Source organism: Camelus bactrianus, chromosome 26 (assembly GCF_048773025.1).
Source record: "Camelus bactrianus isolate YW-2024 breed Bactrian camel chromosome 26, ASM4877302v1, whole genome shotgun sequence".
In the NCBI taxonomy this organism is placed as follows: Eukaryota; Metazoa; Chordata; class Mammalia; order Artiodactyla; family Camelidae; genus Camelus; species Camelus bactrianus.
In genome coordinates, this window is record NC_133564.1 from 10667893 (window position 1) to 10693132 (window position 25240).

A 25240-nucleotide genomic window follows, 5' to 3' on the forward strand; every position below is an offset into this window, starting at 1 on the left:
AAAGCCTGGAACCAAATATGGATGTTGGAAATATGCAAATGTATAGAATGCAAAAATCAAGCAAGACTCAGAGGTTTCAAGTCGGAGTCCTGTGGTGAATCAGAGGAAAGACAATATTTGTCAGGGAAATCAGCTCTGTTTGCAAGGAGGCTGACTTTGACATGGCCACGAGAGATGGTTAAAGCTCGGAGAAAAAGCTGGAAGAGAGATTACATGCCAGGACGCGGTCAGACAGAGCAGAGGCCGGGGTGAGGGGAGGCCAGCGGCAGAGTTGGGGAGCCCAGGCCCCCGTTTCTCCGAGGTGCAAAGAGTTCAGAAAGACTTGGGAAGGCCCCTGAGGGCTGCACTGAAGTTTAGGGAGAGGTCTGGTGGGGAGATGCTGTGGCAGGAGGAGGGGCTGGGAAGCTCAAAGGCAAGGGTGACGAGAAAGCAAAGGAAGTATTTCAGGAGGAACTAGGAGTCCAGTGTCACTGGGGTGCAAAATTTACAAAAGAAGAGAAAGTTCTGGTAACCCTTGCAACAGTGGTTTAGATCCCTTGTTTGAGTTAAAGGTGAGTCATGAACAAATGCTACGTTGCCTGTTTGTTAACAACTAGCACCATGACCAGAATTGAAGAAAAAAAAAAAGATAATCAAGCATTTAGCTTTTCTGGAAGAAATATTTAATTTGACTTGGCTTCTGTAAACGTCAAGCAGGCATCTTCACACTTTGCGACACCGTCACTGTGAGTCTGGGTTTTTCACTTCTTCTTGCGGCAGCATTTTCGGCCACTCAGAGAGCAGCGGCCTATCTGTTCCTCCTTTGGGAGGCAGCCAAGCACAGCACAGCGGCCGCTTCTGATTTTGCAATAATACTTCTGTAACTTGTTTATGATGCGTCCATTACCTGCAGAGAAGAAAGAGAGCACGGGGAGGTTTTAGGAAGGCTGAGTTACAAGCCCAGAGCTCTCGGAATTCTGCAAATAGCTGACCGGCTGTCTTTCTTGTATCCTTTTATTCCTTTTTCCCTTCTCTGTACCATCAGGAGTCACGTAGAAGGTGGGACTAGGCAACCGATCCGCAGTGCCTTTGGGCTCCAGCTCACGGGAAGCACCGTGATGCCGAGGATGTGGCGTGGCCACCGCCAGCCCCCTCGTGAACTGACACCTGTGAGAGCGGGGGCTGCAGTGGTCCCCTGGCCTCTCCGGAAACCCAAAACTCTAGCCCCAACCACTGAGCAAATAAAATGGAAGTCTGTGCTTCCGATCTCAGATTAAATCAGTCTTTCCTGTGGGTATTAAAGTTTTACATCACTTTCTTCACATCTCAATAACAGGTGTGACAGTCTTCCTTGAGGAGATGGCTTTTGTGGGCTGTATAGTCTCTCAAGAGTGAATCAGAAGAGATTATGAAAACCGCTTTGAGGTCCTTGGTGATCCTTGTCAGAAAAGAGAGAAGGGACTGGGGACGTCCAGTTCCTGTAACATAAACCTGCACTTCCCAGAAGACTGGAGATGGGTGGCCCTCTCCCCTCCCGGCCGTCTTACCTGGAACAGGCAGCAAGAACAGGAAGAGCAGGGCGAAGAGGAGGCAGCGGATCCTCATGGCTTCGCGGCGCAGAAACTGGGAGGGAAGGCGGGCTGGCTCCTTTATAAAGGCCCCACTCCCCAGCCATGGGAAGAGGCACTCAGCAGCTGCGATTCCTGTAATGCTGCGGCGATGACACCATGACGGACTTCCTGGTGCTTCATGCCAATGTGTCTTACCCAGCAGACCACGCCCATCCCCCCGGGAGGTCATTACAAACCCAAGGGGAAGCAGGCCTGCTGTGAGAGCACGGGGCCGCCCTGAGGCCTCCAGGCACTGGGCGCCTGGGTCTGCCTGGCTCAGCTCTGGTCGAAGGAGCAGGTGGGGACGGCCAGCCTGCTCCTGGAGACGGTCCTGGGGCTCGTGGCTGGGAGCTCGCTTGTTTCCGCTTTTGCCTTCTTCCTAAAGTCCTGGGAGAGTCTGAGGCCCACCTGGGAACCACATCGGTCCAGTCCAAGGCTGGTGCATTCAGAGTCTAGGTATAAACTGGGGCTGGACCACACCCTGAGCCTCCAAGGATACACCTGAAATTGCAATGAAACGGGATCGGCTTTTAATCAGTGTGGGAAAGGGGGAAAAGCGGGCGACATTCCAGAGACCCTGCCCCCCTGCCCTTGGCCTGCGATGGGCGCTGTACCTTGGGTGAAACCCGGCTTACACTACCTCCTGAAAACTGCCAAATTCATGAGTCAAGAAAGTGTCTCATTTTTCCATCATCAGAGAAAGAGAATGCCGGGGATGGTGTATCTGATGGACCGGCATCTCCTCCTTGGTGACGACACTTCCTATGCAAATGAGGAGCTCGGGAAGATACACGAAAGGCTCCTGGTTACTCATGGCTCATGAGAACTCACGGAAGTCCAGGGATCGGTGATCTCCACTGGGTATAAATTCAGTGTTTACTCGGCCAGCTGTTTCTTAAAAAATGATTAGGCTTAAGTGTTAGGGAATCCAATCAGTGGGTTATACTCGAAAGACTTGTTTACTTGGGAACCGAAGTCTCCATGGTGCTGGTTGGCTGTTGCACGGTGCGAGCGCAGCGACAACGGACCCCCGGGGTTCTGGGGGTGCTCTGGTCTAGGACCAGGACAGCAAGCAAACTCTGAATGCCTGCTCTTGACAGAGGCAGCTACCGTGTGCTTGGGGGAGGTCGGGGGATAGAAGAGGTGAGCTGCAAAGGGGGCCTGGCTCTGGTTCTTCCTCTTAGAGAGCCCGCATGTCGGTAAAAGCAGACGGGCATACAGTCAGATAAACCACAGAGAGTGAATTTTAATAATTGCCGTGGTAAGTGTTCAAGCACAGGGCTGTGGAAATGTAGACAAAAGGTAATTCATGCTGAAGGCGAGTTTCTATAGCAGGTTTAAGAAGAATTGCGAATTGTAGACACTTCACCTTTTAAAACTTTCCTCATCAGTTCTGGGATGAGAGACAAGGCAGTTTTTTTTAATGGGGAAGGGAGTGTGGGGTGGACAGGCGTGTGCAGAGTGTCACTCGGTGTCACACAGGGTAAGGAGAGGGAGGGGTCGGGTGTTGCAGAGAATTAGAGCCAGTTCTCAGCCCAGGCTCGGGCTGAAGTCGTCAGAGCTCCGGTCACCGGTGATGGCTCACTTTGCCATGTGGAGCACAGACCTCCACGGTGAACCCTTGGTCTAACCTGCCCCTTCGAAGACCAGGAGGCATTTCTAAGACAAACATCACTATTTTTTGAGAGTTGCTTTGGGAGTGAAAGGCACTTTTCCTTGTCAGCTAATTTGGCAGCTGGGGAGAGGGCTCTGGCAGTGGTGCCCACCCCCCTCACAAAATAAATTTGAGGAGCATTTCGGAATTTTAAGGTGTTTATAAAAGCTACGCCTGCTTGTGGTAAAAGTTCAGACAGCTCCTCACTTCACCCTGGGGACCACTGGCAACTCTGGTTTGCCTTCTGTTTGACTTACTATATTTTTTTAACGTCACAAATACTTTTGGCCTCTAAGTAAAGCAGTTACGTGTTTGCTGTTGAAGAATTGACACGTCCTGTGGAGCCTGACAGCACTGACAAGGGCCGGGGCCCCCCTGCGGGTCGACGGCCTTGAGTCACAGGATGTGGACATTCAGAGCCTGCCAACCACTGCCCTGGACGTGCTGGGTTTGTTCCCAGCTCTAAGTCAGCGGTTTCCCCGATGTTGATTAGGTTGAGAGAAGAGAGACGAGTTATTCAGCTGTTTTTGCTCATGTCAGACTTTCCTCTAATCTCCTCTAATTGTTTAAAAAATTCTTTTTTTAAAAAATGGAGCAGAGATTTGGCTGATCAAATATTTCGGTCCAGGAGCACACTGTGCGCCCATCTGCTTTTACTGCACCAGACTGGAGTGAGACGTTACCCCGTCACTCCAGCCCTGCCGCTTGCCGTTTGGGTTTTTACTTGAATAAACTCCGTGGGCTCCTGAGCGTGTGCGCCTCAGCAGCAAGGCACAGAGTAGTAAACGACCTGTTTGGTCCACAGGGAAAGCCCTGCGAGTTAATGATGTACAATGGACTTGTAAGCCGCAACTACCGTGTGCCCCAAGGGTTGCCCATGTGGCCCTGGGGAGGAATATCCAAGGAGGGCTCATTAGCGACGACAGCGCGCAGCTCAGCAAGGGGACGCAGGACGTCCACTGTTATCTTAACACAGACCATGGCCGCAGCTGTTCTCATTTGCAACCATTTTAATCTTGCCAGGACCACCATTATTTAACTTATATAGGCACAGATAGGCATTATCCCAGTTTTCCAGATGAGGAAACTGAGGCTCAGAGAGGTTGAGTGACTTTCCCTAGGCCACCCAGCTGGTCAATGGCAGCGCCCTGAATTTCAGGGAGCTATGCACTTCCCAGGCACCCCTACCCTCCAGGAACCATATAGATGTGCCAAAGGGATGCGCTGGTGGAAGACGAGAAGGCAGGCACTGGTGAGAAGCCAAGATATTTATCTTCCTGTAGTTTAGAAGGCATCGCCTCTGTGCCTCCTGTTTTGACCAGAGCACCAAGAGGTCTACCAGAGGGTAGATTTGGCATCTCCATCTCAATCATCCACATTTTAAAAAGTGCTTTATGACTGCATACATCAGAAACCAGAAAATCTCTTTTGCAAAAGACTAGATATTACATATTTTTAGGCTTTGCTGGTCATGTGCTTTCTGTTGCAATGGCTCTGCAGGTGTACTGCAAAATCAGTCATAAACAGTGCGTAAACACATGGGCCTGGCTTTATTCTAATAAAATTTATTCACAAAAGCAGGTGGCAGCTGGATTTAGCCAGGGGGCCGTGGCTTGCAGGCCCCTGGCATATATTCATAAGATAATGAGTGTGTAGGCAGCCTCTAAGGTGGCCTCTGGTGACACCTGCCTACTAGCATTTATGCTCTTGTGTAATCCCCTCTTGTTGGATTGGATTGTGGGCTGGCCTGATTGACTCATTTCCAGCAAATAGAAGGCGGTCGAAATGATGGATGCCACTTCTGAGATTAGGTTATAAAAACGTGGGCTCAATTGTGGGTGCCCACTTGCTCTCTTTCTTGCTGACTCTGAGGGAAGCCAGGTGGCATGTTTTGAGCTGCCCTAGGGAGAGGCCCACGTGGCAAGGAACTGAGGGAGACTTTTGGCCAATGGCCAGTGAGGAATTGAGACTCAATCTAATAGCATCCGAGGCACCAGCTCCTGCCAACAACCACCTGAGTGAACTTAGAGAAATGAAGCTTTCCCTGGCGAGTTTCCCAGTAGCCATGACTGACAGCCCGAATACAACTTCATGAGGGTCTTGATCTAGAAGCATCCAGCTAAGTCGTGGTGGTTTTCACAATGCACAGAAATTGTGAGATAATCAATGTTTATTGTTTTCAGCCGCTGAGTTCTGGGGTCATTTGTTACACAGCAATGGGTAACTGCTATGGTAAGGTATGGTACAAACAATACGCTCCATGAGATTTGGAGACCTGTGTTCTGGTCCCATTGTTTTTTGACAAGTGTACTGTGTGGGTTTAGGTTAGCTGCTGACCCAGTCTGGGCCTTCCATTCCTTGTGCCTGCCAAAAGAACAGGAATAATGAATTTCTGAAGTTATTACAGGCCGAAATCTTCACACTGATTCCTGCATCTGAACCAGAGTTGTGAATTGGTGACCCATGCGTAAAATACAGCCCACCGACTAATTTTAATACAATTGCTGATATTTGAAGGAATAAAGATTCTGCAGAAAAAAGCAGATTTCTGGCATCTTCAGAAAAATGTGAGAATTTAATCCACATTCTCATAACATGAAGGTGTATCCAAAGATCCCCGGCCCCTTTACACAGGAAATGAGCCCCCAGATGCAGTGCGATCCCCCCACTCATTCACTGTCCCTCGCTGGCCTGTCTCACCTGCTCATAACGCCCGGCTCTGAAGGGTTTGGAGGAGCTACTTAAATCGTGCTCGATCTTGCTCTGAGATCTTCCCTAAAAGAGAGCAGAGCTGTTCTCTTCCCTTCTGAGCACGTCTGGAGCCCAGCATATGGACCACTTCATGGCTCCATCTGCCCTTTGTGAAACCCAGCTGTGTCACAGACCTGCACCCACGAGTTCCACGTCGCAGACCTCAGGGAGACCCCCATGGAGAGGCGGGCAGGCGTCCAGCTGCTTTGCTGCAGTCCCTGTGCTCTGCCAGCTCTCCGCCACGGACCCAGACCTCTCATGCCTCCCACCGCCATCACAGGGAAACACACACTTGCCCTGCGCACGCACACACAGACAATGACAGAATTCACCCCAGCTCAGACGGGACCTACGTTTGCCTTATTTTCCCTCTGCTCCTGATTCATAAGAGTCTGAAAAAGGTCCCCTTTTCCCGCCTCTTGCAGGTCCTCACTGTCCCTCTTTCCTGATGTCATTTACCTTCTAACAACCTCCATGAATCTTTGATTTCTCTTTTCTTTTCTCTTTCCCTTTCTTTCTTCTTCCACCTCCTTTCCCGTCACCACGCTGACTTTCCAGGGTTTTACACACTTTTCTGTTTGTCTGTGTTGTTTCAGTTTGTATTCTCACGCTTTTGAGGTCTAGGCTATTTATGTATACATGGACATACATATTTAAGTGACTGTGACTTACATTTTATTTTGAGGGTATTTTTGTGTCTTGTTATAAGCATTTCACAGGACATGCGCATTTTGGGACGTGCTCTGGCCCAGGGCCAGGTCTCAGCTTTGGCACTCCTGTCATGTACACGCAGGCACAGCTCACGACGCCTGTCCAGACCTGCCCACCCGGTAAGGAGCTTGTCTCCTGACAACAGCCTACACAGACTAGGGGGAAAACCAACAGCTTATCTAGACGTTTTCAAGCACAGGACACATTTTTAAAAAATAGCTGATAATGGCCTGGATTTTAGATCTCCCGGAGGCTGGTATTTTGGGTCACCAGCCTGTCATTTTCATGATGTTGTGGACATCACGGCTCACTGATCTAGAGACCCTGGGATAGCTAAGTGGGGGGAGGGCACTGCTTTCCAAAGGGTCAGATTGCCTCTGTCCAGCCGGTTCTCTATCTACAGCCTCTTCAGAACTCGATTTTCTTTGAGACAATGGTGCTCTGTGTCACAGCTGCCTTGCCCAGTTGCCTGAGTATTTATTACAAGACTCACTTCGCAGACTTCCGATATGTGCCTCTTCCCTGGGGAGGCATGGAAGCTCCCGACATGAGCCTGCAGATCTCCTGCAAAACCACACCTGTTTACTCAGAACAGGAAACTATCACACGTACCCCAATATTTTCTTCTTCATTTCAGTCTCTCTTGAGCAATCTGTCTTCTTTTCTACTCTTCTGTTCCTGACACCGGGGTCTTTTTCCAATCTCTCACCTTGTTTTCAGGACTCAAGCTGAAGCTCACCCCTCCTCTCTGTCTTCATCTTCTTGCTTTCGCTCTGTCTCTGTTCTTCTGTCTCTGTGTTCTTGTCTCTCATTGCCCGTCTCCCACCTCCCTCTCTGTGTCTATCGCTGTGTGTGCGTTTCCCCTGGCGGGCCTCTCCACCGCTGCTTTGGAGGAGAATGGCGCGGTCTCTGGCTGTCCCCACGCCAGCAGTGCCCCCCTGACAGGCTGCAGTGTTTCCAGCTCTTGAGGCTGCCCTCCCCGGCCAGCCAAGAGGACTTCCTGGCTGGAAAGAGACCCTCCCTCCTCGGGCCACACAGGGGCCTCTGGGTTATTCAGGGAGAGCATGGCCAGAATACACAGCCCTGCTCCTGTCAACAGCTTTTGCCACAAAGCTTGGCAATGCCACGTCCTTTGAAGGTCCATGGGGGATGAAGCAGCAGAGATATGAATCAACCCTCATTTCCTATGGGGAGAGCTCTGGGGGGGGTTCGTATCTTATCCGGGACCCATCAATCTCAAAACCCAGTGAGGCAGGCTCAGGCAGGCCACTGTCTTCACTCCGTATGAGGAGATATGACCAAGCTGAAAGGGTCAAAGCCTGGCTTTCTAGGGGACTTCGTTCGCATTCTTCAAGACTGTTTTCTAGCTCTGTTATTAACACAAAAAAATCTCAAGACTTAAAGGGATCTTCAAGGTCATGTAATCAAGTGCCTTGTATGATGGCACTTTTTAAAACTCCTGCCTCTTTTTGAGCACTGGGCAAAGCCCTCCGAGCAGACAGGCACCGGGGACTCGGGGCTCCCCACGCGACAGAGACGGCGCCCTGCGGGGGAGACGGGGACGCAGCCCCGCGTGGGGAGGCGCCGACGCCGGACCTGCCCCCGAGCCGGGGACGCGGCGCCCCAGCCCAGGCCATGGCGCCCCGGGGAGAAGGGCGGACGCTGGGCCCGCCGGTCCCGGTCCCCGAGGCGGGCGCCCTGCTCCCCGCGGAGAGGGCCTCGCGGCTGCCTGTCCTCAGGCAGGGAGGCCGCGTCCTTGGGGGAGCAGCGCCTGCTGCCTGACTCTCCCCGGGCCGCCCCCCCCGCCCCCCCCCCCCCGAGAGGGCCGCGGGGATCTGAGGAGAAGGGCCTGGGGGCCGTGCCCCGCGCACAGGCCGCCGCCGAGCCCGCGCCCGCTCTGCGCACAGGGGCCCAGCGCCCCGCGAGGGACGCCCCCGGCTGTTCCCGAGCCTCAGACACACAGACAGACAGCGGGCACGCTCGCCCAAAGCCAGGCGCGCGGGGGACCCGGCAGAGCCCCGGTTCCCTCCGCAGGCTCCCACTAAAGGGCGGCAGAAGCAGGCAGAGGCGGCAGCCCGTGCAGCTGGGGCTGACTTCCTCATGTGGGTGTCCGCGTGCCCCTGAAGCCTGAGCCGCGCGCGGCCCCCGCGGACGGAGGGCGGAGGGCGGCGGCGGGGCGGGGCGCGGCGGGGCGGGGCGGGGCGTGGGGGGAGCAGCCCTGCTCTGCTTGCGGGCCGGGGTGGGGGTGGGGCGCTGCCGGGGGCGCTGAGCACGAACACCCCTTCCCCTGTCTTTGATGGGGTTTATAGGATGGAGGAACGGGCTAACGGGAAGACGGGCCAAACCGGGGCCCTCTCCGGGTGACCATCAACTGGTTACAGGGCTTCAGGCAAGCCTCTGAAACCTGAAAGCAGGCATAGTGAAGATGTCTGCTGGACCCCGGGCGGCTGTGAGCAGAGGCCTCCCCTAGAGCTGTGTGACTGTGGGTCAGTGTCTTCGCATCTCAGCCTCGCGTGTCTCATCTGTGTTGTAGGCATATTCGTGCCTGCTCCTTCCGTTAACTGAGATAAACGCGTGCAAGCGCTCAGCACAGAGGAGGCGTTCAGGAAGCACCACGTAGCCAGCAGAGGTGGCACTGCCAGGTAGACTCTGAGAAAGTACCTGGGCCCTCAACCTCCAGCACCAGAATTCCTCTGGAACTGGACGCCCGGTGACGTCACGGGCCTGTGCCGTGCGAACGCTCAGACTTAGCTGGGAAAGGCCCACATCTCCCCGTAGGTGAGGCATGTGACTGTCTCCAGTGTACACACTTGGAGTCCCACAGGGAGGAAGGCTGGAACCTGCAGGTTCGTCTGGCCTCCAGCCGTCCTGAGGGCCGCGGAGGGCTCAGTCTTCTGAGTCTGGTGGATGCTGACTTCACCCCAAGCGAGAGCTGGAGCCCAGGTCGTTGGGGGTTTCTGAGATTCCAGGGGTCTGTTTTCTGGCTCCAAATACATGATCATGCTCAACTCAGTTCTTTCTGAAAAGATGGCATTGTTTGTATTTCATGGAGGAGGATTTTGGAGGCAGTTCCCAAAGAATTTTAATAGGCTGAGCTATTACAACATGATGGTTAACGTGTACGACCTATGGCCTCACAAAAGAAGTATTTTGAAGGGTTTACTTGTTTGCTTTGTCAAAATTCCACCTCACCCGTTCATTGTTGCAGTGCCTCCAAGGACAGCATGCTTTTTAGAAGGCAGGTCACTGCTCTGCGGGACCTGAGCTGCCTGACCGTGCTCAGCGTGAGGGGGTAGGCTTGTCCTGACAGGTTGTTAATGGTTCTGGTGTGCCCATATCCCCAGCATGGTGCTGTCACAGGGGGGCCATCTGGTGGCAAAAGTCACCTTCAGACGCAGGTGATGGGATGAGCTTTTACCTTTCTCTGTGAGAGAAAGTTTATCTGTAGTTTATCTGTGGTTTATCTGTGTTCAAAGATCTCAAGACATGGGGAGGGCAAGTGCCTGGGTCTGGGAGTTCAGATGAGCTCCAAAAGATGACAGAAGTGAGCCAGGTGATGGACTGTTTCACCCACGGGTGGCTTAAAAATCCACTTGGGCTATAATTGTACTGGGGAAGAGCTGGTGTACATGTGTCCACACACATGCATGTCTGTATTTCGATCACTAAGTAACTCCACCCACAGGTATTCAAATGTGATGTGTTACTATTTCCATGTTGAAAAGCGATCTCAAATCACTCTTACTGTGTCTTCTTTGAATCAAGAGGATCCAAACATTAGATGGCAAAATTAATCACCCATCTGGTCCCCATCCTCTAGCGTTCACAAGGAATGAGAAAGCGGCAGATACAGACAGACACATGCCCAGGTGACAGACGAGGAGCCTGGCCAGGATGGCAGGTGCGGGACCAGAACTCTGGGCTTTGAGTCTTCATGCAGTGGGGGACAGACAGCAAGCAAACGCCTGTTGTGGAGGCTCAGGATCCAGGAGGGCCCTTCGTGGCTGCTTCTTGCCCACAGCGGGGAGCAGTTAACCCTTGAAAGTGATGGTCCATGAGCTCAGCTGTGCGTGGTGTGTCAGAGCAGAGCTAGTGGGGGCTTCGCCCCACTTTCTGGCCAGTTGTGGGAGAAAAGATGGGGAGGCAGGCTTTAGGCTGTGACTGGGATGTGGCCACAGTCACAGTGGGGTGTCCCTGGCGCCTGGTGGCTCCCATGTCCTGTCCTCGGGTCAGAAAGGACAGCAGTGGTGGACTGAAGAAGACCTGTGTTTGAAGCTTGGATTAATTTATTCACTCCTAGGGGAGGGTGTAGCTCAGTGGTAGAGCGCATGCCTAGCCTGCAGGAGGTCCTGGGTCCAGTCCCCAGGCCCTCCATTAAAAATAAATAAATAAACCTAATTACCACCCCCGCAAAATTTTTTAAAACTTTATTCCTTCACCTATTTCGCATTGTCTGTGCTTGATGGTCACTAAAGTTACACGTAGGAGTAAGACCCAGACCTGGCCTGAGGGTTTCAAAGTCCAGCAGGATGAATAGACATGTGAGTGAGGAACGACAGCACAGAGACAGATCCTAAAACCGGGGCACACAGAGCTGCAGCCCTAGATCCCGCTGTGCAGGGCACAGGGAGGACCCTGGGGGGTAGGGGTGAAGGGGCGTTTGAGCCCGTCGGACTGTAGGGGGGCAAGCCCCTGTCATTCCTGGCTACTCACTGAGCCATCTCAGAAGAGGGAGCTGAGTCTCTGAGAGGTGCAGTGGGAGAATAATTACATTTATCTCAGGAAAAGGAGCGATGGGGGATGTGTGAAGACTGGACCCCCGTGGGACCCAGTCACTGGCTGCCCAGGGCCCAGGGCCACCACCAGGAAGGGCCCAGCCTGTCGTCGGGCCAGTAGAGGGTTCAGGCTCCCAGCCCCACGTCCACCGGGAGGAGAGACTCGCCAAAGTCCAGGGTGGGCTGGCGCCTCCCGCCGGCTTTCCCGGGGCCCGGCTGAAGCTGGGATTCCACACCTGCCCCCCCCCGGGAAGCTGTGCTGGGCCGCAGGGGTCTAGACCAGCCCCCTCACTTTATTTTTGAGGAAAATAAAGTCAGGAGAAGGGCCTGGCTGGCGAACGGCACAGGGTCAGAGGAAGAGGTGTCTGTTCTGCAATCCCTAGTGCGCGGATGGCTCGGACTGGGAGTGACAGTGCTCCTGGCGGGGGGTGTGTCCACCCGTCCCGAAGCTTAGGGACTGGCCCTGCCACTCAGGAGCTGAAGCTAGGCCCGGGTCAGCTCCCTTCCTGGGAGGGCGCGCACCCCGGGTCTGGAACAGGTCCCTGGCCCTCTGAGGGGACGACAGAGATTCCACCCAGATGTTTGTGGTCGTGAGAGGCTCTGCTCCATGCAACCCCACGCGTCTGTCTGATTGTATTTAGAAAACAAACAAGAGTGAGTTTCGGGGAGCCTGGGGGGAGGCCAAGGCATCATGCCAGGTGCCCACTGAAGCGAGGACCCGAGAAGGAGCCCGGAAGCAGGTGTTCCAGGTGACTCTCAAAGTAAGTTCAGCACGCTTGTGAGCAAATGGGACTCAAGCAGCGAACGGACTGAAGGAAGCACTGGAAACACTGCGAGCAGGAACCTCATCAGGCATCTGATTCGTCTCGGGCGCCTGGCACGAGGTCTCCGGCATCAGCACAGCTGCCTTTACTATTCTTCCGTGTGTCTTACGTGTGATTAATATACACTGCTCTTTGGATGACTGGCTCCAAGATACCGTACAGGTGACAAGCTTCAGCAGGATCCAGAGAAAAGCAAAGGACAACTGGGCTGTAAGCGCCAAGGAGTCCTCATGAACAAGAGCCCTGCCTCGCTGTGTTTGCTCAGAAACATGTTCTTCAGAAGTAACAGAACAATGAGCACTTCATGGGCCAGGCACTCCCAGAATCCCACTTGTAAATTGCTGACCTGGGGCAGTTCACTTCACCGTCTGATTTTCATTTCCTTTCATCCCTGAGCTGGAGCCGCTTCCACCTGGTTACACACCCCATAAGACTGCGTGTTAACCAGCTGAGATAACCTAAGAGTAAATGTTTGACAGTTTAAAAGCCTATTTATGTGTGACGTATCGGCATTGTTACTTGAGAAGACCGTGGAAAGGGGCCAAGGCTCCTGAAGGTCTGCGAGTCAGTAGGATGAGGCTGGGGTTGGGTTTGATGAGAGGAAAAATGTCATTAATTTGACAAGAGGCCAGCAGACTGACTGCATTTCTGTCTCCCTGGAGCAGGGATCAGTTTGCAGCTCGGTTTCTGGTCTACTCCCATCTGTGAGTAGGTTAAGGGACGCTCCCTGGAACAGGGAAAGGAGGTGGATATTATAAAATTATGAGACTCTTTAAAAAAACAAAACAAAACAGAAAAAGGCAACGTTGGCAAGCTTTCATTGTTTTAGTTTAGATGCTACCACGGCCTATGCTGTGCACATTCTGATTTTATTTAAGTTGAACTGTATAGTCAAAGAAAATCTTTTCTCAGAATTTCATCCTTGGTGCTGGATTCATTCAACAAACATTTGTTGAGCACCTACTATGTACGCACCTACTACTATAAGCTACGCATTCTTCTAACCCCTTAGGACACTTCAAGATCCTGCCTGCCTCTGAAGCTTGCATTTCAGGTACTAGGTCCGTCATCGGTCTCTGGTTTCTCTTTTCTCGTCCCCTCTGTGTTGGGTAGGCAGCACCTATTCCAGGGATCGGAGCAGATGTCAGCCTTTTTCTCACCAGAATGGCAGAAAAAAAGTCTGCAGTTTCCATGTTGCGAAAGGCAGACAATGTTTCTAATTCCAGGTGGAACGTCCCCTATTGACACAATAGAATAGAGTTGATACTCAGTTCATACAGTACAAGCATGAAGGACGACCCTGCCCACAGGCCAGCCTCACACGTTTACTGCGTTCCTACGAAGGGAAGCGTCTGCACAGGTTGCAGTTTAACTGGGCTTCAGTTTCTCAGCTTTAAAACAGGGACAGAAGTCGGCACCTCAGAATGTTGCCAGGAGCATATACACGTTTTTTATATGTTGCTATATTTTATCAGGTTTCTCAAGCTTCCTGCACCCAGAGAACAATGGCTGGAGGGGTGGGTCTTGGTCTCTAGGAGAAGTAAACATAGTTCTGAGTCTCAGCTTGTGGCCTAATTTTCAGTTTTACAGCCTACAACTAAAAGAAGAAAGAAAACCTTTCTCCATGTCATGACACCCAGTGTACCTGTAAAGAAAGCATTTCTGTTTGTCACAAGAAAAGAAAGATGGAACGACCACCGAAGACAATGGGAGTGTTGACTAGACCTGCCGTGGCGATCATTTTGCAATGTACACAAATGTGGACTCGTGACGTTGTACACCAGAAATCGATGTAATCTTATCTATCGATTATACCTCTGTTAAAAAAAGAAAGCCTTTTCTATTTGGGAATGAGATGGTTGAAAGAAAGGCCTTATGTCCTGTCTGCAAATGCCATCAATAATGACTAAAAAACCCAAAAAGCCAAAACACCCACAGTGCGGTTGTGTTAAAAACGCAACCTTGCACAAAAATCTCAGCTCCAAAGGGGGTGCACGCTATGACCCCGTGTCGTTTCGGCTCTGTCCTGGCTTGGAGAGGACCACCAAGTGAGGACACGGGCTCGCCATCGAATGAAGATGGAACAGCCACAGCCCGGGAACTACCTATTCCTCCTTGGACGATCCCTTCAGCTGGCTGTGCCTCGGTTTCCCTCTGTGGATTCGGCTCTCTGTGGAAGCCAGGGGAAGGCTGCTGTCCGTGGGAAGAGCTGCGTGACTGTAACTGCTGACTGCACGGCCGCACCGTGTCCCCTGTAAAGTCTGGGGCTGCCGCCGAGTTCTGGTCAGTCAGCTCTGACATTCGCGTGACTGTATGTCCCTCCGCAAACTTTTCCCAGACGGCAGTGAATGCTTCCTATTTGCATCAGAGCAAAGATGCCCCTTTGTCTGATGTTATGACCCCGAAAACACATATTTAGCTTTTAAAAACCTCTCTGTAGGGACGATGAAAATGGACCAGAGCTGAGCCCCAGAGGAGCCCGCCCGCACCCACTGGCAACACACGGACCCACGCGGCAGTGGATTCCTGCCCCGCCTCCCCCAGTCTCTCCCAGCTCGTCCCTGCTGGCCAAGAGCAGCTTTCCCCCCTGACCACGGGATATTTACCTGAATTCATCTGGACCAAACCGCAGAGCACAGCGAGCAGAAAGAGGGCCTTCATGGTTTCAGGCCCCCTCAGACCTGCCCGCCCTCCTGTGCGGAGAGAAGAGGGCACAGAACGGGGACGTTTATAGGTTTCGGGAACACAGATCAGGAGTGGCCGCATTTATCTGGTCTGCTGAGTCAGGCTGTGGGCGGGAGGTACTGGACACTCTTCCTTTCTTCCTAAAAATAGACAGGCTCCTTGGTGTTCAGAGAAGCAAGGTTGGACCGATGACTTGGTACACTGAGGCTGCAGAGGAAGAGAACGAACAGGGGTGATGCGGTTACTGAGCTCCAGGTGTCGGGCTGGGTGACAGGGATAGAGACGTGCAAAGACACGGCCCCTGCCGTCAAGTGGCTTCCAGCCGGGCAGTGTCCACCGCAGGGGGGCACCCAATGGATGCAGGTCTGAGTGCACCACCGGAGGTACACGAGTGGTCACCATTCCTTACAGCTGTCGACACAACCCACCCAGACGGCGCATCACACCCCAGCGGTAGAATACGCGGTGCGTCCCTCACAGCAGTGAAGATAAAACAGCAACTACAAACACTACAAACCACCGCACCGTGGATGCTCCCCACAGACACTCTGAATGGAAAAAAAAAAAAAGCCAGACATGGCATACGGTACTAGGTTTTAAATCTGGCAAATCCAATCCATGTATTAAAAGTCAGGAAGTGGTCTGCTTGGGGGACGGGGGGAGACTCTTCCCTCGTTCGACAAAGTTTTCTTGGTTGAGTTGGTGGCGGTCTAGGGGGAGTCAAGGGCGTCCAGACGTGAGGGCTGGGCTGGTGGGTGCTGGGCGAGCTCTGCAGGGTGCTGCGGGCCAGATGGGCGCCCCCCCCACCCAAGTGGGGGACGCAGGCAAGCCTTCAAAGGGAGGATGGCATTAGAGTTGGGTCTGGAAAGACAGCTTTCCATGCAGGTTTAACAACAGTGGTGCTCCAATGCCCAGCTGATGCAGCTACACATTTTGCCTTCCATTTGATTTTAGTCCCCGCATCACTTAGATTTATTTCCCTTGCAATTCAATCACTAAGAAGTTAAAAGCAAGTCCTTTTTCCACCCTGTCTCCCAAGCCTTCATGACAGCTCTGACCAGTTTCTTACCAATCCTTCGAGAAGTTTTTTGGGTATACCTAAGCATATATGAATCTCAACTCCCCTTTCTGTACAAATACTAACAGTCCATACATCTTATTCTAGACTTTTTTTTCATATGATGTATCTTGGAGATTTTTTAAATAGGTGCATGAAGAGCTTTTTTATTCTTCATAACAGCTGCAAAACAGCTACAAGAGCCCTTCGAGGTAGTCTCCTGCCTCATGTAACCAGTTTGAAACAAATGTATTTGACCCCGAGTCTTATCTAGAAAATGGATTTTGACAAGGACATGTCAAGTGGCAGCCCCACATTTCTGGAGGTGAGCAAGGACACAGGTGAGCAGTGCGGGCACCAGAAGGGGGGGGACCAGACATTCATTCTGCAGATTCCAGGTCTAGAAAGATTAAGCAGAGGCAGTGGGTCCTTACCAAAGCTAGCCTCATCCCCTGGCCTTCCCATACCCTGCGAGAACGCCTATGAGAGTAAGACTTGAGGGAAAATTACTCGGGAACTTCACCTTTCTCTGCCAACAAAAAGGTCCACCGTGCACTGAGTAATTACAAAACAGATACTAAGGTGACTGTGTATGTCAGACTCAAAACAGTAAACAATGAATCTTAAAATTTGAATTTCTTTTTCTATGGACCATTTGTTCTGAATACACCTCTGAAATCACAGATTGTAAAAAAGGTGTAAGCAGTCTGATTTGACTTTCGAGAAAACTGGCTTCCATAGCAAACAAACAAACAAACAAAACCATGGCCGAAAAGTTCAAGGGTTCCAATGAATAATTATAATTCTGAATGCACTTACGTGGATGGAGAAAGTACAGCCACAAGACACAAGAGTTACTTAATAGAAAAGTCCAGAAGGTACACACCCGAGTATGTGGCCATTTTTTTCAAAGTCACTCGGTAGATGAAACAGGAAAGGGTGTGTTGTATCCTTTGTGTCATTCTTGCTATTCACACTGACCTGACTTAGAAAAGGTTTAAGGTAAAGGTGGACGGTGTATTTTTTCTAGCAGTAAAGCCCAATAGTTGCAAAAGTATAGTTTTGAGATTGTTTTCTGTATAGTTTGGAAATTTTATGAACTACGTTGGAAAATCGGCTCATTTGGGGGAGAATAAATTTGATAGTCTGCGGATTTCTCACCCACCTTTTCCTCAAGACGAGAATCTACGTCCAAGTCACAGACCTGGAAGGCAGCCAACTAAGGAAGAATTTCATAAACAGTCTGGAGAATCAGGCATGCCGCTCCGAAGGAAGACTGACTAGAAAAGCAAGCTCGTTGCATAAGCTCATTAATCTGGTCAGAGGTTCACAGGTTTGTATAATCACAGGGTTGAAAGGAACTAAAGCTCCGTTTGTTCCGACACAGAAGATGGAAGAGAGAACAGATTCTCTGAGTCTTTCCTGAAAGCAAGAGGACTGGCCACAGGCTTCGCAAGTGCCCACCGATGCCCGTGGGCCTAGTGGAGCCATCTCCCCCTAGGGAAGCACCCCTGCCCCACGGCGGGGCTTGGCGGCGTTCCCCGCAGCCAGGCTCATTCCCGTCCCCGTGGTCCTCACAGGCAAAGCTGACGTTACTCATCTGACTCCAGGGAATTTTTCTGACCCATCAAGAAATAGACTGTGTTAATGAACTCAGTTTCCCTTCTTTGGGATATTATAATATTAATTTTTTTTTCTTATTACTAAAGGATTCCCTGGGTCCAGTAAGGTAATTTTCTTCGACCCAAGAGATAAGGGTAAGCTGGCTGAGGGGTAGGCCTAGCCTGCAGAGCCGTGGTGACCACCAGGCGTGGGCAGGAGAGGAGATTTGGTGTGGCCATTATTCATCCCAGGAGGCCAGATGGGGACACGACTGAGCCCGTCCAGCTCGGCCCCGCCCCAGCAGATCTCGGGCGCTGAGGAGGAGATAGACTTCCCGATGGCAGGGGAGTCGGGGGGAAGGATGAGCCAAGGGGTCAAAGCCCCCGGAAGGCTTCTCGGAGCGCAGTGGGCGGGCAGGATTCTGCATGTGGATGGTGGGCGAAGAGGGTAGACTGCAAGGCGGCCAGGTGTTACACCTGGCTCTGTGATGACCTGCGGCCTGAAGGGTCCTTCCCAGCAGGGGCACAGCAGGTGTCCATAAAGCCTCGGCAGACTTCCGTGACAAGAACAGCACAGTGTGACTGACAGAGCTGCTGGTTCACAGCAGACCCCGAGAAGCCATGACACCCCCCTTGTCTCCAGGCTGACTGCAAAAATGACCACAGAGTGGTAGAAAAAATCAAGCTTTTTCCTGTTTTTTATGAATCCCCAATGTAGTTTCCAACATCTCTCTGGGTTACATGTTTTAATGTTTTATAAGCTTAATGTTATTTCTTAGGTTAAATTTGACTTTCTTAAGGCAACTTATGTCTACTATAGGCTGTCTTTGCCTACGATCAAAACAGTCTTTGTTTATATCTACATATGTATTTATCCTTAGGCAGTCAGTTTTGTCTTCTTAAGTGTATATTTAAAGTTGAAGAGTAATACGATAACTTGACAGGGTATTTTTAAAGATAAAATAATTAAAAATCACCAACAATCTTAATGTTGGAAACTAAAATCATTTTTTTTGTTTTGAATGTATTTTTCATAATTTTACTTAAAATATATAAAATTGTATCCCATAATTTCTAAGACAGAAAATTATCTTAAAACTTTTATATTATGAGTTTTTATGGTTTTTTTACTTTTATGTTTATATGGAATATTCCTTTAAGTAGATGTACCTTAGTTTATTAAGCAATTCGCTTTATTTTGAACATTTAGATTTTTTTCAAAGTTTCTCAAAATATTTTCATGATTTCCTAAGGACGATTTTTTTTAATTAAAAAAAGGTAAGACAACTTGACATGAGCTTTACCCTCTGAAGAAAGTTTTAGATGCACATGACAGGGCTGTGACGAGGCACAAGGCTGTACCGCAGACGAGCAGGACTTGCTCAGCGTGCGCTGCTGGTGACTGTACATCCACTGAAGAGCGGTTGCTGAGACGCAGGATGAGTCAGCAAGTACAAGTATTTTGTGTCTTGCAAACTTATTTTAAAAGCCTCTTCACAAAGAGGTTATATAAAATGGCCATGCGTCTGGTTTTGTCTGTAAGTACTGATTTGATCTTGGCTTCGCCGTTCTAAGTGTCAGCCTCGGGAGTGTGCCCGAGTGTGAATTGTGTCTGGAACACATTTCTTCAGAAAGAAACCTGGAAAGAGGTCTGCACCCCTGGTTTGGTCACTGTGAGCTCTGGAGGCTGGACTGCAACCCAGATACTCAAACATGACAGTATCAGAAAGGATTCTTAACTCATAAGAACTAAATAAAAATGTAGAAAGAACGAGGGACTCAGATTTTCCTGATATGAGTTAGCTCGCTAATAATTAACTCCAGCCTAAAACTAGTCACCACTTACAGTTTATAGCAAGTTTATGCAAATCCCGCTGTTTCTTTACTGATCTGTCAAACTGTCTTTGAATCTTCTTTTGAGCAGACATGCTCGACGCAAAACCCCAAGGTAAACAACAGATTTGTTTTGTGCATAGAATATAACCACTCCTTCCTGTAGGTTTACCCGCCAAGACCGCCACAGCTGGTCTACTTGGGAAATGAGGGGTTAGAAGTCAGTCCAAACTCACTGGAAGTTTCAGGGGAATCCACACTTTAAAGATGTAGGAGAGGAAACTAAACCTAAACCGGAGCAGGCACCACCGCTTACCTTCCTGCCTCCAATCTCATGCAGTCCCCGTCCATCCCCAACTCCCCTGTCAGAGGAACATTCTAAAATTGAAATATGATTACGTTCACTCCCTTGGTGCACCTGGTAACCCTCCCTCGCTTAGCAGTCCAAGGTCTTTAGTATAGTATTTATTTTCTTTGAGAATTTCTCCCCATTTTCCTGCGCCCTCCTCATCTGATACTTGTCATTAGTCCCTCTCTTGAGGTTCTAAGCTTGTGCCCCTTTTCTTAGCAAATCATTCTTTCGTGTCTCCATGACTTCCTACAAACTATACCCTTTGCCTGAATATCTCTTCTTCTCTTTTTCCCTTAACAAACTCCTAGTCATTCTCCAAAATCCTGCTCAAATTTCCCCAGGAATCCTTTCTTAATTCTCTTATATCTATCTTCCCCATATGTAGCCACATTGTAGAATATGTAGCATTTTGTTGTTTTTTTACTTATTGAGATGATTTCCTCTCAATATTCATGTTTCCAATTCATTACCTTCATGTAATGTCTCCATTGCATTTCTCAGTGCCTAGACCAAAAGAAGGTACTCAAAAAGTACTTTTAAAATAAAAGACTGAATTACTTGCATGCTTTCCTATGAAAGTTTATTACACCCACATTTATCAGCAAAAATTGTGTGATTTGGAAGATACTGCACATCTCAAGCTAAGGCACCTTCTCTAAGATCGCATCCATAAGACCACGTGTAGCCAGTTTTCATCTTTCCTTCTGCTGCAGTAAAATGTTCAGACGGCTGGCACAGACAGCAAAGCTCAGGGCCTCCCCAGTCCCTTCTCCAGACACCTGCTTCTGCGCTGACGGCCGGGGGAGGCAGCGGACAAGCTTCGTCTTCTGTGTCAACAACCTCAGTTCTGAGGTAAACAGCAGGCGTCTTTGGTCTTGAAGCAGTAGCCTAGTTGTAGTTCCATGTAGTTACAGTATTTTTGACACTTGCCTTCGCTTTTCTTGCAGTTGACAACTTTGAAATCTGGTTCAGGCTCTGGATAAAGAAATACCCAACGTCAGGCTCCTCAGACTGTCTCAAGAATCAGACGCTGTTACCCCAGCCCAGGGGAAGGGGTGGGGGGCGGCGACGGATAGGAAACAGAGTTCCTCTGCGTGTCTGTCATATTTCGTGCAATCATTCTAGTAGTAGCAAACTCAGATCCTGGATTCCCTGAACAATGAACTGTCAATTCAGAGGCAGCTGGGAAGAGAAAGCGAGGGGTGTGTTGTGATACAAATGTTTTACTTTAAATAATTTAGCATGTTGTGTAAAGGCACAAACGAGGCCTCTCCGAGGCAAACGGTGGAGTGAGACGGCCCGACTGAGCACGGACTGAGACGCGATGGTCCCTGGGAGAGAGGACCATCCCTGAAAGCGAGGTGAGACATCTAGGTGGGGCCATGTGAACAGAGGTAGCGGAGGGTAGAGTTTGAAGAACTGAAAGACTTATTTTCTCCCCCTCAATGAGGGAGCGCTGGGGGCAAGCCGATGCCTTAAACACGTGTCAGGTTACTTGAGTCACGTGAAACCGGTATGTTACCCCAGAGTGCACGTACCGAGGTTATCAGACATCAAATTTTCACTGATGACAACTGATGGAAGAAGGCAAGGAGCGTGTGTAGAAAAAAGCAAAAGCTGATGAGCACCACGAGAGCAGAGGCCCAGCATCAGAGAATCGGCCCTCAGCGAGTGTGGGGAGGACGGCTGCACGCCAGCGGCACCCGTCACCTCAGGCTCTGCCCCTGGCTTCACATTTGACCTTCAGACAAATTAAGTGTGACGATGTTACCCTCTTCCTGTCCTGGTCCCTTTCAGTCAGTACACGTTACAATCATCTGGCTAGATCAGTGAATCAGCTGGTCAATCCATTAAAATTACTTTCTTATCACTTCACTTTTCAGATCAATAGTCTTTTTTTAATCTATAAAAACCTGTACATATGGAACGTATGAAATGTGATGAGTTCGGACATATGCGCACTCCCATGATACCATCCCCCCAATCAAGGTGATGAACGTATTTATCACCTCCCAAAATTGCCTTGTGTCCCTTTGTCTTTGTTTTGCTTTGCTTTTGTTTTTCTCGTAGTAAAAGCATAAGATCCACCCTCTTAACAACTTTTTAAAGGTGCTGTGTTGTGCACCCTACGGCTAGAATGCATCCTCCAGCATAACCAAAACTTTCTCCTGTAGAACAACAACTCCGTTTACTTCTCTACCCCCATCCTCTGCAAACACCATTCTGCTGTCTACTTCTCTACCTTTGGTCATTTTAAATAATATATATAGTATATTACAGTGCATAGTTTCAAGTTCAAAGCTATGAAACCAACTCCAGATATAGAGCTCTGCTTCTCCCGAGAGATTCACCTCCCCAGACCTGTTATCCGTCTAGCTAAGCCCCAACACACTCCAGGGGTCTGAAATGGCGTTGCTGGCAGGTGAACCCTGAGCCCAGGACCATCTCAACACCGCTGAGAGCTTTCACATCTTCCCAGGCACCCCAGCCAACGACGCAGAGCAATCAGCGTTAAGAGTCCCTTTCTTGTTGGAATTCAAACCTCCTCTCGATAAAGTTTGCCCGCTGCCTGGCTTAGTCTGGTCCACTCAGAATAGTTACTGATGGCTAGTCCCCATCCTGGCAGCCTGGCGTCCTCTGCCCCCTCCCAGGAGGCCTTCCCTGAGCACTCTCTTTCCACCTGGCACTTAGCAAGTGCTCAGTACATCCCACAGAGTGAGTCAACCCCAAGGCCAAGGGAGCGGGCTTCCCACCCGCCCTGGGGAGGACATTCTGACCCAGGGCCTTCTCCTCTGGCTACCGGCTTTGGGGGAAGTCAGAGAAGTGGCCTCGGACACCTCTGCTCTGGTCCTTTCAATGCTCCCACGTTTTACAAGGCCTTCAGGGGTCCCGCTGTCAGACCCCCATGACCTTTCCGACAGGAGGGACAGCGTAAGCCACCAGCACAGGGTCTTCTAAGCACATCCCCCCACTCTCACCCCCATCTGCACACCTTCCCGGGATCTATTCTTCCACTAAACGTCTCCGAGTCGATGACCCTGCCATGGGCTTTGTTACTCACCCTGGAAAGGGGGCGTGCGTGGTAAGAGGTAGCGTTTTACGTGGTGGTGAAGCTGGTGAGACCCGTTTGCTCCTTGTCCAGGGGCCTCTTCCCTGGGTTCTCGGGGACCCTCCGTGCCTCGGCGGGTAGCATGGGTGACCCTGGATAACCCTGTTCAGGAGGCAGCACAGGAGAGGACGTTCAAGGCTCTCCATCCGCAGACCCATGAGGATGAGGTACTTACAGGACGAGTGACAGTGAAGACGGCAGGGGACGGGGTTGTCGCCCAGTGGGTATAAAGCTCCAGTCACACAGGACGGAGACGTCCCAGACCTTGTATCCAGCGTTGGCCTCTAGACAACAACACAGCGTTGTGTGCTGCTCAACTTGCTGGGAGGGGAGCCCTCACGCTAAGTGTTCTTATCACAGGAAAACAACAGCACAAACCAACACGGGCGCCTGGGGACGTGCTGGGGTGCCCACCCCGCTGGCTGTGGTGATGGGACCACAGGTGTTTTCTTATGTCCCAGCTCATGAAAATTGTGCACATTAAGTCAGGGTACCGCACTGTGAATCATTTTACCTCAATAAAGCTGTAAAGAAAGAGTGGCGGACGGATGGGGCGGGTCGGAAGGGGGACAGATGTTACTTGCGTCCGTGCGTGTGTGCGTGCGTGTGTGTGACAGTCAGAGAGGGAAAGGTGTGGGAAGAGGGGGCAGTGGAGCCTGACCGCCCCGAGGAAGCCAAGCTGAGCCCCCCCCGGGGGCATCACCAATGTTGCTGTTGAGACTCCCTGAAACTTAAGGTCCCTCCTGAGACATTCTGCCCTTCTCCGTCAGGGGAGGGGGTGCTGGAGGGATAAGAAAATGGAATCAGGTTCGGGAGGCCATGCCACCCGCAGTCAGTGTCGTTCACAAACCCCGGCCGAGACCCCTCCCTGAAACCCCCCGGGAAACGGGCTCCCAGGGCTGCGTTCCCAGCCTGGACCCCAGCCTGGAAATGACCACAGCGCTTACCTAGAAACAGCAGGACCCCGAGCAGAAGGGTGACCGGAGGGAGGAACCGCCTCATGTCACCCAGGGGACAGCAGCCGGGCCAGGCAGGCGGGCGGGCGGGCAGGGCTCCTTTATAGCTGGGCTGGCGGGGGGGGGGGCCTGCAGCGGGGAAGGGCTGCGTCCCACAGTAACACACGGGCCGCTTCTCTCAGGAAGCGCATGACATGCCTGAATGCCTCGGGTGGGTTCGCTGAGTGAGAAAGGACGAGGGAAGGGAGGGGAAGCGGGGTGGGGGTGGGGGGCAGAAGGCCACCAATTTCAGGAGCTTCTGGCTACAGCACTGCTCTTCCTTCATCCGGTGACATGACCGCAGCTGCCACAGCGCTTCCACCCTGTCTCCCAAACGGCCGCGCCCTGAGGCTGGAGAGGGACAGAGGCAGCGCCAAAGCAACTCCAAACTGTCCTTCCCGTTCTCCCCCTCAGGCTGCCGGCCCTTCTCTCGCTGCCCTTCGAATGTAATCTATCTGGCTCTTCTTCACTTTTCTCCCCCAGCCTCTAGTCTCCTCGTCCCCCCGCCCCCGGATGCCTGACTATTGACGCCGTCGGGTCCGAGTCAATTCTGCTTTGAAAATAAGTTCTGTAAAGGAGTCTGGGTTTTCTCTTCTAGTGATAATTACGCAAAAGGCGCTTCCTCCCCTCCCCTCATTCTCTTCTTGGCAGGTGTGAGGTTTCCTTTTGCTGCACAATCTCAGGCTTGCACAACCCAGGCAGCCTGTCCTGGACTCAACGGGAGAAGCCTAGGCTTTGGTTCAAGAGCTTTGTAACTACGTAACACCCAGCCTTACGTCAGTGTCTCTGGGAAAAGCGTTTATCCCAAGTGCCTCTATTTGCGTGCACCTTTTGGCCCACAGAAAAGGTCATAGCTGAACATAGGTCTGTTCTGCCTGGAGAAAGGGGAGGGCGGATGGAGAAAGTGGAGCAGGTACAACAGAGACTTGGCGTCCAGGGAAGCAGCAACCGAGGAGGAGGCCTGGAGCCACGTGCAGAGGCTCGGGGAGGTGCCCAGCATCACACCGCAGCAATCACCGACGGAGGAGCTGGGACGGCTTCTGCCTCGGGGAGCGTGGTGCTGCTGCTCAGGGTTAGCATAAGATCGTGCACAGCCTTTTGTTTTCAGGCATTAGGAAATTTTCCAATTCGAGAGGACCCTGGCTGGGGCCTCTGGTAGAGGTGAAGGGTGGCCGGGTGCTGATTTCCGGCACAGCGCCTTGCAGGTGGAATAGTAAGCAGCCAATAGCATCCAGACGAGAAGTTTGGAGGCTCAGGGTCCCCACTGTGAGACACCCACCCTGACCTGTGAAACAACCAGAGTC

General features: G+C 51.2%; 3 protein-coding genes across 3 annotated transcripts; all 3 read right to left on the reverse strand.

Annotated features, from left to right (window-relative positions):
* Nucleotides 1-639: 639 nt before the first annotated feature.
* Nucleotides 640-1725, reverse strand: LOC123616404 (beta-defensin 103A). The gene is made up of 2 exons (XM_045515526.2): nucleotides 1527-1725; nucleotides 640-886 (listed from the first exon to the last, which is right to left on the reverse strand). The coding sequence occupies exons 1-2, from the start codon at nucleotides 1582-1584 to the stop codon at nucleotides 741-743; spliced, it is 204 nt and encodes a 67-aa protein (XP_045371482.1). The 5' UTR covers nucleotides 1585-1725; the 3' UTR covers nucleotides 640-740.
* Nucleotides 1726-13105: 11380 nt separating this feature from the next.
* On the reverse strand, nucleotides 13106-17282 carry LOC105067712 (sperm-associated antigen 11A-like). The gene is made up of 3 exons (XM_045515401.2): nucleotides 16866-17282; nucleotides 14911-15196; nucleotides 13106-13542 (listed from the first exon to the last, which is right to left on the reverse strand). Exons 2-3 carry the CDS (start codon nucleotides 15068-15070, stop codon nucleotides 13355-13357), a joined length of 348 nt encoding a protein of 115 aa, XP_045371357.2. The 5' UTR covers nucleotides 15071-15196; nucleotides 16866-17282; the 3' UTR covers nucleotides 13106-13354.
* Nucleotides 17283-20403: 3121 nt separating this feature from the next.
* Nucleotides 20404-24454, reverse strand: LOC141575104 (sperm-associated antigen 11B-like). Its single transcript, XM_074353497.1, has 3 exons — nucleotides 23889-24454; nucleotides 22894-23043; nucleotides 20404-20807 (listed from the first exon to the last, which is right to left on the reverse strand). Exons 1-3 carry the CDS (start codon nucleotides 23941-23943, stop codon nucleotides 20674-20676), a joined length of 339 nt encoding a protein of 112 aa, XP_074209598.1. The 5' UTR covers nucleotides 23944-24454; the 3' UTR covers nucleotides 20404-20673.
* Nucleotides 24455-25240: the final 786 nt, after the last annotated feature.

Bases quoted from the DNA above. Each gene is read 5' to 3' on its own strand.
- LOC123616404 (XM_045515526.2), bottom strand. From the start codon at position 1,584: ATGAGGATCCGCTGCCTCCTCTTCGCCCTGCTCTTCCTGTTCTTGCTG. The intron at 887-1,526 runs GTAAGACGGCCG...TCTTCTCTGCAG, and splicing joins GTTCTTGCTGCCTGTTCCAG to GTAATGGACGCATCATAAAC.
- LOC105067712 (XM_045515401.2), bottom strand. From the start codon at position 15,070: ATGCGGCCACTCCTGATCTGTGTTCCCGAAACCTATAAACGTCCCCGT. The intron at 13,543-14,910 runs GTAAATATCCCG...TTGTGTCAATAG, and splicing joins TTTGGTCCAGATGAATTCAG to GGGACGTTCCACCTGGAATT.
- LOC141575104 (XM_074353497.1), bottom strand. From the start codon at position 23,943: ATGAGGCGGTTCCTCCCTCCGGTCACCCTTCTGCTCGGGGTCCTGCTG. The intron at 23,044-23,888 runs GTAAGCGCTGTG...CCTCCTGAACAG, and splicing joins CGGGGTCCTGCTGTTTCTAG to GGTTATCCAGGGTCACCCAT. The intron at 20,808-22,893 runs GTGAGTAACAAA...TTCTTTATCCAG, and splicing joins ACGCACGCCCCCTTTCCAGG to AGCCTGAACCAGATTTCAAA.